This window comes from Rana temporaria, chromosome 7 (assembly GCF_905171775.1).
Source record: "Rana temporaria chromosome 7, aRanTem1.1, whole genome shotgun sequence".
Classification (NCBI taxonomy): Eukaryota; Metazoa; Chordata; class Amphibia; order Anura; family Ranidae; genus Rana; species Rana temporaria.
The window spans coordinates 65,047,840-65,063,098 of NC_053495.1; the positions used below are offsets into that span (position 1 = coordinate 65,047,840).

At 42.4% G+C, this 15,259-nt stretch overlaps 1 protein-coding gene across 2 annotated transcripts in view; it reads left to right on the forward strand.

Annotated features, from left to right (window-relative positions):
* The window catches only part of LOC120945384 (TRIO and F-actin binding protein), a 99,611-nt gene that overhangs the window by 47,817 nt on the left and 36,535 nt on the right, over positions 1 to 15,259 (forward strand). For both annotated transcript variants that reach the window (XM_040359514.1, XM_040359513.1), the window contains exons 6-8: positions 2,154 to 2,577; positions 12,878 to 12,973; positions 13,327 to 13,474. In XM_040359514.1, coding sequence (XP_040215448.1) covers positions 2,154 to 2,577; positions 12,878 to 12,973; positions 13,327 to 13,474 — 668 coding nt within the window. The remainder of the gene's footprint in view (positions 1 to 2,153; positions 2,578 to 12,877; positions 12,974 to 13,326; positions 13,475 to 15,259) is intronic.

A 15,259-nucleotide genomic window follows, 5' to 3' on the forward strand; every position in this document is an offset into this window, starting at 1 on the left:
TTTGGGGTCATTCTCATGTGGGAATACTGCCCCGCGGCCCAGTCTCTGAAGAGGGTGGGGGGTCATGCTCTGCTTCAGTATGTTACAGTACATGTTGGCATTCAGGTTTCCCTCAATGAACTGTAGCTCCCCAGTGTCGGCAGCACTCGTGCAGCCCCAGACCAGGACACTCCCACCACCATGCTTGACTGTCAGCAAGACACACTTGTCTTTTATACTCCTCACCTGGTTGCCGCCACACACGCTTGACACCATCTGAACCGAATAAGTTTATCTTGTCTCATCAAACCACAGGACATGGTTCCAGAAATCCATGTCCTTAGTCTGCTTGTCTTCAGCAAACTTTGCGGGCTTTCTTGTGCATGATCTTTAAAAGATGCTTCCTTCTGGGACGACAGCCATGCAGACTAATTTGATGCTGTGTGCGGCGTATGGTCAGTGCACTGGCAGTCTGACCCTCCCCGTCACCTATTCAAGCTCTGCAGCAATGCTGGCAGCACTCTGGATATGATGCTGAGCATGTGCACTCAACTTCTTTGGTCAACCATGACAAGGCCTGCTCTGAGTGGAACCTGTCCTGTTAAACCGCTGTATGTTCTTGGCCACCGTGCTGCAGCTCAGTTTCAGGGTCTTGGCACTCTTCTTATAGCCTAGGCCATATTTATGTAGAGCAACAATTCTTTTTTTCAGATCCTCCGAGTTCTTTGCCATGAGGTGCCATGTTGAACGATAATGCCAAATTTAACACACCTGTTTCCCATTTACATCTGAGACCTTGTAACACTGAGTCGCATGAAACCGGGGAGGGGAAATGGCTAATTGGGCCCAATTTGGACATTTTCACTTAGGCTCCATGAACGTTGAAGCTCAAAAACAGCTGTTTTTGGGAGTTTGGGCATTTTTTATAACCGCCCATAAACTCCCCTCTGTTATGCTGTGTGTCCATGCAAACATGGAAGTTTTTGGACTTTTATCAGCAGTGGAGTTTATGGGCTGTTGTCTGAACGCCCTAAAATCCAGTTCAAGAGCTGTTTTTATGACCACAAAACCCGCTAATAAACGTTATTGCAAAAACGTTAAACGCTGAATGACTCACTACAAACCTACTGATGTTTTTATAACGTTATTTTAACATCCAGTGTGCATGGAGCCTTAGGGGTATACTCACTTTTGACAGCAAATTTACACTGTTATGCAAGATGTACACTGACTACTTTACATTGAAGTGAAGTGTCATTTCATCACTGTTGTCACATGAAAAGATATAATAAAATATTTACAAAAATGTGAGGGGTGTACTCACTTTTGTGAGATACTGTACATTTGTTGTAACGTTAATATAATTGTTTGAAGTAGATTTAGCTGTTTCTGGAGATCTAAGCAGTGCTCCGCAGTCTTCCTCTCATGCTGTAATATGTGAATGAGGCTGCAGTGGGGGTTATACAGTGGATAGGGTGGTTCTATATTCCCACAGGTTTAGATTTATGGCCATGCACAAGATCTGGATAGTGACATCTAGAATGTTTTGGATGAGATAAGTACAAGAATAAAAAACTTTTTAGCATGTGCACATTGTCCTCTAAGTGACTGTAAATGCAAAATACATTTCTCCCATGAAATCAATATTAATAGATTCCAGAAGGCACTTGAACAATGCTAGAAGTTCAAGGCATTAAGTGTTAAAGTTCATTATAAAGTCAGTGCAGAAGTCTCACACATAATATAACTGCAAATAGCCATGTTCCAATCGTGCAGGAAAAATGATGTGATTATCACACTTCTCAAGCAAATCACCAAGTGCTCACCCTATATGAGTCTCACTCACCAAATGGTTATAAACATTTTGGAACCATTTTTGGATTTCATGGAAGAAATGTATTTCTTATAAAGGAGGCAGCAGGATTGTTTTTGCTGTTATAGCTTAGTTGTTAAAACACATATTTATCACTATTTTTATTATTGTTTGAGTTATGATTTAGGGTAATTCTTTACAGCGCAGTGTTACTAGAGGTTTATTAAATGCAAAATACACTTGTTTGTACTTTTTTAAATATACGTTTTTGCATTGACATGTACTGGTAGTTTTTGTGCAGTATAGGACTTGCACATTAACATAAAATGTTTCTTGTATCTTTTCTTGTTTTACATTTTAGACTGTCTGAAAGTAATAAGGAAAATACATTTGTGCCTCCTCGTGCTACACCAAGGCCAGAAGAGCTGCGTCTGAGTTCAGAAGTAAGGCAGAGGAAAATAGAGTTGGTAGGATCGCGACAGGGCTCATTTGACTATGTAGAGTTATCACCACTCTCCCCTGGGGAAGAGCGGGATCAAAGATTAGAGGAAAGGAAACGTTGGTTTGAAGCTACTCCAGGAGGCGACACACTGAACACTCGTCGAACTCTCACTACTCCAGTGACTGAAGAGCAGAAGCAGCGGCTCAATGATGACATTGAATCTAAATGGAAAGAGCTGGAGCGGTTGCCATTGCGGGAGACTAAACAGACTCCTCTTACTTGTTTGCTTGCAGGAAACAAAACCAAAGCTATGGGAGAGAACACATCAGCACTTGAAAAACAGGTACCGTACATTGTTGTGCATAGTTCAATTTAAGAATTGTACAATTCAAAGTAAGTGTTTACATATTCTGAGCAGTAAAATAACTTTAAAACACGCTATCATTCACCTCTGTATCAATGGGCATTGTGGAGTGATTTATTTTGTATTTTTTTTCCATTTATGGATGTTTTTTTTCTTGCTGACTGTGTCCCTGTTAGAGAATATTACCCACTCTTATTGTCTCTGTGACCATTTTCATTGGGAATGAAAGTAAGGCCCCTTTAACACAGACAGACTGATAATGTATTATTTTTTTTGACAGACCCGATCGGACCATCCATTGCCCTTTGTGGAGTGGCAGGTGTCATAGAGGACAGTGGGCTGTTCTAAAAGGGGGGGAAAAAGAACAGAGAGCGCACATGCCTTGCTCATTACCTTTGCAACACTTTATTGAATGAAAGATGTAAAAAATGCATACTCGCAAACGAGTTACATATTCAGGCATAGAGTGTATATAGTCCATAAGATGCATCATCTTATAGACTATAAGATGATGTATCTTATGGACTATATGAGCTGACAAGCTGAGCAAGATGAGCGGTCAAGCAACAGTAGTGGGATGTATAGTCCAAAAAACAGCTGACATGTTTCGAGGGTGTTCCCTCTCCTTCTTCAGAGCTAGATTTGGTAAATAGGTCAATGGTCTTTATAGAGGAATCTGGGGTCAAAGGAATGGCCCATGTGATTGAAGTGATAAAAGAATATGGAGCACCGCTAGCAGCCTATATCAAACAGTACATATCCCAGTGCTAAGTGCACAATACATCAATATATTTGTGACATAAATTAACTACTTAAGGACCCCCCACTGTATATATACGTCCTCTTTTTAAACATGGATATCTCAGTAACGGCAGCAGCTGCTGCCACAACTGAGATATCCATGTTTTCAGCGGGCGGCCGTGTAAACGATAACGGCGGTCTCCGCGGCAGATTCGCCGCGAGATCGCCGTTATCGGTGGCGGGAGAGGGGCCCCCCCCCCTCCCGCCGCTTTTCTGCGCCCTCCGCCGCTTACCGGAGCCGTCGGTAGCGGCGGAGGAGATCCGATGCTGCCGCCTGGAGAGTGAGGACTTGAGTGAGGGCAAGATGGCCCCCACCCGTCCTCATAGCTCTGCTGGGCGGAAGTGACGTCAAAACGTCAGTCCCGCCCAGCCTCTTAAAGAGAAAAAAAATTTTCTGTCATTCTTTTAAATGACAAATTTTCCTTTTTTTTTTTTTTTTTTTTTTTTTTTTTGCATTTAAGCCTAAATATGAGATTTGAGGTCTTTTTGACCCCAGATCTCATATTTAAGAGGACCTGTCATGCTTTTTTCTATTACAAGGGATGTTTACATTCCTTGTAATAGGAATAAAAGTGATCATTTTTTTTTTTTTTTTTATATTTTAGTGTAAAAAATAATAAAATCAATAAAATTAAATAAGAAAACAAAAAAAAAAATTTTTTAAAGCGCCCCGTCCTGACGAGCTCGCGCGCAGAAGCGAACGCATACGCGAGTAGCGCCCGCATATGAAAACGGTGTTCAAATCACACAAGTGAGGTATCGCCGCGATCGTTAGAGCGAGAGCAATAATTATAGCCCTAGAGCTACTCTGTAGCTCAAAAAATGCAACTTATAGAATGTTTTAAACGTCGCCTATCTAGATTTTTAAGGGTAAAAGTTTGACGCCATGCCACGAGCGGGCGCAATTTTAAAGCGTGACATGTTGGGTATCATTTTACTCGGCGTAACATTATCTTTCACAATATATAAAAAAATTGGGCCAAATTTATTGTCTTATTTTTTAATTCAAAAAAGTGAATTTTTTCCAAAAAAAGTGCGCTTGTAAGACTGCTGCGCAAATACGGTGTGACAAAAAGTATTGCGATGACCGCCATTTTATTCTCTAGGGTGTTAGAAAAAAAAATATATAATGTTTGGGGGTTTTAAGTAATTTTCTAGCAGAAAAAACTGTTTTAGTCTTGCAAACACCAAATCTGAAAAACACCTGAGGTCTTTAAGTGGTTAAACAACAATATATTATCACAAAATGTATAAAAATTTATGAAGTGCTTAATTTAACAATGAAAAATTACACCGGTGCTTCCACAAAAGTAAGATGATTCCCCCTTTGGTGAAACCACTCACCAAAAATAATGGATCCTCAGCTTCGCAGTCTGGGATCAAATAAAGTAGTGATCCTAAGGATCTAGGGAAGCTCTTTCCAAGAAAATACTTTACGGCAGGAAGGATATACCACACTCCATAGATAAAAAAAAAAACAGAGAAAAGCTCATAGTGATAACTCACCGCTAAACATGAGTTATCAAGCGCATTTAAGGTGCAACTTAAAGGATTTTTTGTCAAAGACAGACTTCAGAAAAAAACATCCAAGCTCGCTGCTGTATGGTGTGCTTTCCACAGAGGCGTAAATTGCGTCACTAGTTGCTATGAAGCAGAAGTAACGTTGACTTGTTTCGCCCTCCCTCCAGGGCGTTATCAAAGGACATGAGATTGAAGGCCCTCCCTCTTATGGGAGGGCTAATAATGATAGATTATTGAAATGAAAACATGTATCTTTCCTTTTTAGGACAAAGATCACCAGCTACAAAATGCGTATTCTTACATTGTGTATACACTAAACATAGAGAAACAGAGTATCTTAATCTTAAATTCATATATTATCGAAAGAGTGGAATTAAAATCAAATGAACTGAAACTTGCTACTCTATTGTCCCAAGCACTATGGCCCAGTATCTCCTGATACGCCGTCGTATCTCTGTTTTAGGGTCTTCCTAACTATGCGACTGATTCATAGAATCAGTTACGCATAGTGGGCCCTAAGATCCGACAGGTGTAATTGTTTTACACTGTTGGATCTTAGGATGCAATACCGCGGCCGCGGCCGCCGCATCGGGTATGCAAGTTAGGAGTTGCGGCGATCCACGACGGTTTTTGGCGTTCGCTACGTCGCTGCTAGTCTAGTATCCCGTCGCAAAGTTAGTCGTCGTTTTAGGTGCCCTAACTTTACACAGCACACGTATGTGCTGTATAAAGTATGGGCGTCGTTCCCGCGTCGAAATGTAAAAATTTTTGCTTCTTGCGTAAGACGTCCGGGAATACGGAAGTACGCTACGCACGTCGCCGTTCGAAAAAATGACGTCACTTCGCGCAAAGCACGACGGGAAATTCAAAAGGGAGCATGCGCAGTAGGTCCGGCGTGGGAGCGCGCCTAATTTAAATGGCACACGCCCCTTTGAATTACGCGGGCTTACGCCTGAGGCCGCCGGCGAAAGTTTTCGATTCTACGTGAATCTGGCCCTTTGCGTCCGATTTGTGATTTTTCGATATACATATATACGCAATCTTCTTGGGTGGGGGAGATCTGAGCGTGGAATGGTGTTGCATTACTGGGTGATGTTTGTAATGGACAGATGTAGGGAAGATGGCTCAAAAAGAGGTGCTCTTCTGGCACGTGGACATCTTGCTATTGCTACCTCAGGCCGTGGAACGCATACTGGCTTGATTCCCAGAGGAATCGCCGCACTGTGCGTGTTATGGGCTATATACTCTATGCATCTTATGGGCTGTATATGCTATGCCTGAATATGTAACTCGTTTGTGAGTATGCATTTTTTTACATCTTTCATTCATTAAAGTCTTGCAAATGTAATGCGCAAGGCGTGTGTACTCTTTCCCTTTTTATAATTTTCTCTGTGTACCCCCTTGACCTTTTGTGAGTGGTAGCACACTCCATCTCTCTATAATCAATCACATGGCAATCTCTTAAGCGCAGGAGTTTTTGACTTTTTTCTTTATTGACAGTGGGCTCTGCCTGTGCATTAGTAGAGAGCGGACATGGACAAGCCATCCGCCTGCTCGGCGGGGAATAGGGGACAGATTCCCTGCTGAGCAGGCAGAGTCTGCCCTATGTGATAGAGGCCCTAAAGAAAATCCCAAATTGTGAAGGGAAATCATCCAATGCAAACACTAGTGCTAATGACTGGGTGACTGCCACATATTTCCCTTACTTTTCAGGGATTTCCTCCCACTTTTGGCTATCCGATAGGAAGTTAAAGGACATCTTCCCAAATGGAACACAGATGGCAAACAAGCTGGCAGGGTTAGAACACATCCTTACTCTATCCAAAATGGAAAAAACTATAACGCATTATAAACTTTCCTACAATCATGGTGTCATTTGCTGGCCTGGACACAGTCTGTTGTATAGCAAACTTCTACATTCATGTGTCAGAAGTTTCAGTTTGTGTTCAATCACAAGGCAGGTGACATGGCACTGCACTGGTTAATGCATGACCCGTTTGTGGTGTGAGAACTGGCATTTCCTGTGGAAAAAAAAAAAACTTGCATCCCACAATATCTGGGTGATTGTCTAGTACTATACAGCTGAGCGCTAAACAGTAATTGGAACTGAAATAGAAACAGGCAGAGCAGTTTACAGAGAGAGCTCGCCATGCAAGGTTTCATCACATTTGCACTCCCACATTTGTGATGCATCACAAAGGATATGGCAAGGCATGGATTGGACGCTGTGGGGGAGGTTTACTAAAACTAGTGCACACAGAATCTGGTGCAGCTCTGCATGGAAGACGATAAGCTTCTAACTTCAGCTTGTTCAATTAAGCTCTGACAATAAAACCCGGAAGCTCATTGGTAACTATGCACAGTTGCACCACTGCTGAGTGCACCAGTTTTAGTAAATCTCCCCCTGTATGACCTGGAACAAGAAGACATCTGTCCTTTTTGTAAATAGTTAATGTACGTAGGTTAAAAGAACATCTAGTTCAGTTAATAGTTTAAAAGAAAAATTGGAAACCTCCATATACACAATCCTTATGCCGCGTACACACCACTGTTTTTCGGGTTCTAAAAAATGACGTTTTTTTTTAATGTAATTAAAAACGATTGTGTGTGGGCTTCAGAGCATTTTTCGGGTTCTAAAAAAATGGGCACATTTTTTTTTTCGAACATGCTCTATTTTTTTCACAACGTTTTTAACGTTGTCGTTCTTAAGGTTGGAAAAAAAGTTGTGTGTGTGTGTGGGCTTTAACGACGTGAAAAATCTGTGCATGCTCAGAAGCAAGTTATGAGACGGGAGCGCTCGTTCTGGTAAAACTTGCGTTCGTAATGGAGTAAGCACATCACGCTGTAACAGACTGAAAAGCACAAATCATCTTTTACTAACACGAAATCGGCTAAAGCAGCCCAAAGGGTGGCGTCATCCGAATGGAGCTTCCCCTTTATAGTGCCGTCGTACGTGTTGTACGTCACCGCGCTTTGCTAGAGCATTTTTTTTTCACGATCGTGTGTAGGCAAGGCCGTTTTAATGAACGGGTTGAAGAAAACATTGTTTTTTCTAGACCCTTAAAAACGTCATTTTTAAGAACACAAAAAAACGGGTGTGTATGCGGCATTATACTCTTTGATCCAGATGAAGGCAAAAAAAAAAAAAACTATAAAGCATGAGCCAATTTACTGTAGCAGGAAAAAGTCTTTCCTGATCCCTCAGGAGGCAGTTGGATATTCCTTGGATCAACTTACACTTATGTTATTACCTAATAAATGTTAGTATCCAGTTATACATCCGCAGAATGGCACGGCTGGGCACAATCGCGTACCTGTACGTGTCTCTTTAAGCCCTGCCGTGGGGTCGCGAGCGCGCCGCCGGCAGAGCGCTTGCGACCCAGTCCGAAGCTCCGTGACCCGCGGACCCGATCGCCGCCAGTGTCCCGCGATCGGTCACCGGAGCTGAAGAACTGGGAGAGGTGTGTGTAAACACACCTTCCCTGTTCTTCATTGTGGCAGTGTTAGTGATCGTCTGTTCCCTGATATAGGGAAAGACGATCACTGACGTCACACGTCCAGCCCCGCCCCCCTACAGTTAGAAACACATATGAGGTCACACTTAACCCCTACAGTGCCCCCTAGTGGTTAACTCCTAAACTGCAATTGTCACAGTAAACAGTGCATTTTTATAGCACTTTTTGCTGTGAAAATGACAATGGTCCCAAAAATGTGTCAAAATTGTCCGATGTGTCCGCCATAATGTCGCAGTCATGAAAAAAATAGCTGATCGCCGCCATTAGTAGTAAAAAAAAAATATATATTAATAAAAATGCAATAAAACTATCCCCTATTTTGTAAACGCTATAAATTTTGCGCAAACCAATTGATAAACGCTTATTGCGTTTTTGTTTTTTTTTGTTTTTATACCAAAAATGGGTAGAAGAATACGTATCGGCCTAAACTGAGGAAAAAATGTTTTTTTTTATATATTTTTGGGGGATATTTATTATAGCAAAAAGTAAAAAATATTGAATTTTTTTTCAAAATGGTCGCTCTATTTTTGTTTATAGCGCAAAAAATAAAAACCGCAGAGGTGATCAAATACCACCAAAATAAAGCTCTATTTGTGGGGAAAAAAGGACACCAATTTTGTTTGGGAGCCACTTCGCACGACCGCGCAATTGTCCGTTAAAGCGACGCAGTGCCGAATCGCAAAAACTGGCCAGGTCCTTTACCTGCCTAAAGGTCTGGGTCTTTAGTGGTTAAGGATTCGTAGGTGTATGCCATCTGGTCCAGGTGCTTTATTCTGTCTAAATATTTGTGAACCATATAACTTTTGAGCCATTGTGGATAATTTGCGGCTGTGTCAATGCCATCCTCACTATGGACATGAGCTACCCCATGCTCCTTCGTTTGTGAAGTGAATATTTTTTTTCTCATTTAAATACCTTGCTATTGCTGATTGAAGTTCGACTTCCGTTTATTTCTCCCGCGGGAGTAGGCGTTGCTACTCTTTTATAAAAAGGAAAAAAGTGCGCTTACCAAAAAAACAAATAGTGAACAAGCTGCTAACTCAAAAATGTTATACTAACATAAAATCTTATACAAAAATATGGAGTAGCGCTGAAAAAACTAAACTGAAGGCCTTCAGAAGACAGAAGGCTATGTGAAAGAACGATGTCAATCAGAATTGTGTGGTACACATGAGTGAAAACAAATGGTTAATAGTCCAAGTGAAAATCAGATTTGGAGCGTGACACCCCAATGTGAAACAGAAGAGAGAAGTCTGGCTCCAACATGGAAAATGCAACTTGCTGACCCTTACCACAAAGGAAGGTCCTAACGGACCTAGTCAAGCTGAAATCACTGGATATGCTGAAGTAGAACTTGTCTATATATACGGTCCCTCCAGGGGTCACCAATCCATCAATAAAGCAACCAGAAGAGAAAAGAAACTCATATAGTGTAAATCCGTGTAAGATAAAACACATAAGTGCATCCCCCAGTGACTGGCAACAGACAGTGTGAACATGAAGAAACCACCACCGGTACACACACTGACCCTTACCAGAGCATATGATCCATCAGGATCAGTCAGAGCATAGGGGATATACACAGTAGGCAGCAATGGAACGTCTCAGCCAATGGTGGAACGGGAGAAACAGCAGGTCCAATATGTGAGAGGAGGAAAGAGAACTCACATGGCGTGATATCGTAAAGGTATTTAATAAAAAAGGTAGTAACACTTACAGTTAAATAACAAAATAACAGCAGAGAAAGAGAAAGCCGGCGTGTCAGAACAGGTCCTCAAATCGCGGTGACGTCAGCTACTCTTTTCCCCGGCGCCGCAGTGTTTACTGGGAGCACAGTGTCATGCTTCCCAGAAGACAATGCAGAACGCCGTCCAGCGAAATCTCTTGAGATTTCTCGAGTCGCGTGACGAGGGCATATCAAATTCCGGTAGTCTGTGCTTGTGGGCTTCACAATGCCCACAAGCAAAATGGGAAATGTCACGATCGTTTTTTCAAAGTTTATCTTTGCAACGCCAACGGACGGGGGATGGTTTTTGTCACTGAACAAGTGAGTACCTAATCGTAATTGAAATCCCCATTGTATGCACACCAAAAAAATAAAAACGGCTGCGGAACCTCCGCTTTAAGAAGGTATTTCATAAATTTGTCTTCTCTTTGTCCTCAGTCACCCACTGTAAGGGCCTACATGCTGACCTTTTTCACTATTAATATATTTGAAGAATTGTTGGGGGGCGGTTTGCAGTCTGTTTTTTGTTTTTAGTTTTTGCGGCCTGGATATTTCATGAAAGTGAATACCTCAACAACAAGTTCACTTAAAGGGGTTATAAAGGTAAATGTTTTTTCACCTTAATGCTTCCTATGCATTAAGGTGAAAAAACATCCGATGGTACCGGCCCCCCCCCTGAACCCCCGTTTTACTTACCTCACCTGTCGAAAGTCCCGCGCGCATCCTTATGATCCTCTTCGGTTCCCAGCCTGGCCGTTGATTGGCTAGGCTGGACGGATTGATAGCAGCGCAGCCATTGGCTGGCGCTGCTGTCAATCACATCCGATGGCGCGCGCCAGGAGCGGGGCCGAGTGATGCAGTCGGTGGCTATGCCCGCCGCTGTATCACGGGAGTGCGCCCGCAAAAGCTTTCCACCATGCTCGCTCGCATGAAGGTGGAAAGCTTTTGTGAGGAGGTGCCGAGACAGCCGCCGAGGGACCCCAGAAGACAGGATTCAGGGACACTCTGTGCAAAACGAGCTGCACAGTGGAGGTAAGTATAACATGTTTGTTATTTTTTTTTAAAACATTTTTGCCTTTTAGTGTTCCTTTTAATGGACTACTTGTGTATTTATACATGATGATCATATTCCTTCTTATATTGGCCTTTTCTCAAGAAAGAATACATTTGGTTCAACTAATCTTTCTCCATAGCTGAGCTTCTCCATGCCTCTTATCACTTTGGTTGCCCTTCTCTGTACTCCAGCTCTCTGATATCCTTTTTTGTAAACAGATGCCCTCTATTATTGCAAAGTATTTTTACTAGCTTTAGAAACTGCGGCTTGGTATTGCATGCTATTAAGTCATGAGATCTTCTAGAGTCATGTCTGTGAATTTCAGAGTTTTTCAATGCCTCATGGGACGTGTAGTTCTGCAACAGATGGAGAGCCGTAGTTTGGAGATCCCTGTTCTAGAGCCCCCAAATCCTTCTTGACCATTGACACCTACAGCTGTCGTCGTCCTAGTATCTATGATGCAGGAATATTTTTAGCCCCTGTGTGCCATTGTTGCCCTATTCATTTTTAACACGGCACTCATGGAAAACTATGTTGGTAGAATGACTTGCGAATTTGAGCAATCGCAACGGATCAAATTCGCAAAAGAATTCGCAGCAGTGTGAACCGGCCCAAATAAGCAATCGTGATGTAAAAAAAAAAAAAAAAATCCTGATCACTATGCCAGAGTAGTACAGTGCCACCATGGTGACAGTATGTACAAATAAATGGAATTATTTATTAATAATAATTATTTTTTACATACTATCACCAGTCAGTATTCCTAATCACAGCATACCAGTCATATTGTCTCTGATCACCGCAACACCAGTCAGTGTCCCTGATCATGGCCACACCAGTCATATTGTTGATCACGCCCACACCAGTCATATTGTTGATCACGCCCACACCAGTCGTTGTCACCATAAGGGCTTGTTCAGATGTACGCAGCATGTGACAAGAATTGCCTCCTCACCACCTGCTTTAGCCCCTTAGACCCCACACAACAACCCCATTAACTTGAATGGGTCATGATCGGCGGGCATACAGGGGGTATAATTCCTGCCACAGCTGCAAAGAATCGCAGCCACAGTATTTCCAATGAAAAGCTCACATCAGACTTTTGCTGGCGGAAATTCCGCTCATGTGTATGGAGCATAAGAGTGCCAATGCTGTATGAGAGAAATTTCCTATTAAATTGACAACTTTTAATGTAAAAAAAAAAAATCTATTTTCATTCTGCATTTTCCAAAAACTTGTGGCAAAGAAAATTAAGTCTTCAAAAGACCCACCATATCTTGGAGTGTTTACTCTCCAAATTTGTGGTCATTTTATGGGTTTCCTCTGTCCTGGTGCTCCATGGCCTCCAAAAAATGTGAAGGGTAGTCAGGAGAATAGATGTGCAATTTTATGCTTCTTGGAAGCCCAAAGGTGCTTCTTGGATTTTGGGCCCCTCTATCCATATAAGCTGTAAGAAAGTCTCACACGTGGTATCACCATATTTGGGAGACATAGTAGAATGTGTTTTGGGGTGTAATTCGAAGTATGCTGTGTGTGTGTGTGAAATAACTTGGTAACTTGGTAAAATCACAACTTTGTGGAACAAAAACCAATTTACTTTATATACCATAGTTTGGTGTTTTCACATTAATTTTATAAAAGTTTTTTATTGCACTTGTTTAGATACAGAGTTTAAAGATGCAACTTGAGAAGGCAAGGAAAGAAATAGAGTCTCAGAAAGGACATGAAGGCACAGTTCCTGCGGGCTTAATTTCTCAGGTGAGTCACACAGGACTTGTAAATATCTTACAGCGTGTATGAAAATATGTAAACTCTAAAGTATGTACACTCCTTCATATCTGTGCACTGTAACTGACCTTTGACTATGTTCCCAGGGCAGGGAAGGTGTCCTGTGGCTATGTTAAACCTTTTAAAATCTCGGCATGCTGTATGGTTTTTGACTACTGCAATGTGATACTCTCCTGTATATAAGATGCCAGTTACTCTAATGTACTTTAACTGTATTGTACTGTCTATTAATGCACAATTGCATGCCCTTTTTCACATGGTGAAGGCTCTAGCATCAGTTAGCCTGCATTACTTCTTAGACTGTCTTCCTGTCTGTTTTACAGGAATCCTGTGAGCACAGTCTGTCTCAGATGGAGTCTTTTCACAAGCAGCTCCTGTCTGAGCTTCAGAGACATCACGAGTGGGAGATTCAGAGACTGAAACAGGAGAAGGACCAGCTGTTAGCTGAGGAAGCCGCAGCCACAGCATCTGGTAAGTCTTTGTGTAACAGGCCATTTTAGCAGTATTAAAGGCTGTGTAGTATTTATTTATATTTGATACATCTTCCTTTAAGGGAATTCTGGCATATACAAAATGTTATATCTGTGTTGTAAATGAAATATATTTTTTTTACTTAATGAGCAAAAGTGTGCCCATTCCAGAATAATCAGAGTTGGGGATATAACAGACAATGCTAAATAGGTGTCTAGTGGCAAGTACGTGGTGTGAAGGTGGGCAGCAGAGGAGGTCAGAGGGTTTGGTGGCATGCCAGTTTTATTATTATTATTATTATTATTATTATTATTATTATTATTATTATTATTTTACTTGTATAGTGCCGTCAATTTACGCTGCGCTTTACATGAACATTATACATTCACATCAGTCCCTACCCTCAAGGAGCTTACAATCTAAGGTCCCTAACTTGCATTCATAAGACTAGAGTACATTTCATTGAGCCTGTGCAAGAGACAAGGGTATAAAGGTAAGCTGCCTACACAGAAGAGGAGGGCAGAATGTGACGGAGAACTAGCTGTGTAGGAGTGGATGTCGGAGGGAGGGACGGTGAGACTTCTATGCAGGAGAGGAAAGCATGAAGATGCGCAGTTTGCACGAGGATGCAGGATAGAACGCTGAGCCATCTGTGCAGGAAAGGAGCGTGAAGGGCAGAACAGTAACCCATCCATGCAGAAGAGGGTAGAGGATGTGACATTAAGCTATCTGTGCAGAAGAAGGTACATGTGCAGAGGGAAGAAGTTATTATGGCAGCCTTTCATTACATAGAGGAGAGCAGACAGCATACACAATGAGAAATTGCATCCGTGTCCATGCAGGAGATGGCAAAACCGAATGCTGTTTAAAAGATCAAAAAATAGAAAGAACAGTCAAAAATAAAGTGCTGGCGCTTGTGCCAAAATATTCAACATGAAGGTTGTGCAGGAAGGGATGCCAATATCATTTTGGCGTTTAGTGAGGGTGTCCCCTTGCCTTACTGCTGTAAGGTAACAGCATATATAATACAGCCAAAGGCGTTCCAGTCGTTTCAAAATGTCCCAGTAAACTGTAATCTCTCTCTGTGGATAGAGTCCCCCTTGGGAGTCACGTCCAATGGACAACAATGACCCTCACCTGGGGAGATAAAAAGCACCAATAGTGCAGTATCGTTTAATAGTAAAAAGGCATACACTATGGTACTCACATGGATGCAATAAAAACAGGCATAAAAACAAGTAGCGAGTTCGCAAGCGTCACCTCCGGTACCTCTTAGTGGACTCTGGACTCTTGCGTGTATTCGTCACGTGACTTCTTCAGGAGTAGTGAGAGGTACATTAGGGATGCATTATATAGTATAGTGGGATTCATCCAATTGGGTGGTCGCCATTTTCCAAACAGGCGAGCGCCAGGAAGTGGAGCGGTGGCCATCTTCCGAGAACCGGAAATGGGGCAGCGGCCATTATGTTGTGGATCTAATCATGGAGCCAGGGGAGGGTAGGGGAACCATCCTCTGATCAGACCTGGGACAGCGGACACAAAATACACTGGATGACGGGATGCGGTACATGGACCACCAACCCTGTCTCCAGAAGCAATGGCAAAGATGTACAGTAAACATTGCAACGGTCGCCTTTGTTGGTAAATCAGACGCCGTAAGTGGGGCGGTGGCCATCTTCTGGAAGCCGGAAGTGGGGCCGCGGCCATTTTAGAGTGGATCTGGCCCTCAGGTCACCGATCACCATTTACTAGTGAAGCAGGCGCCGGAAATGGGGCAGCTGCCAT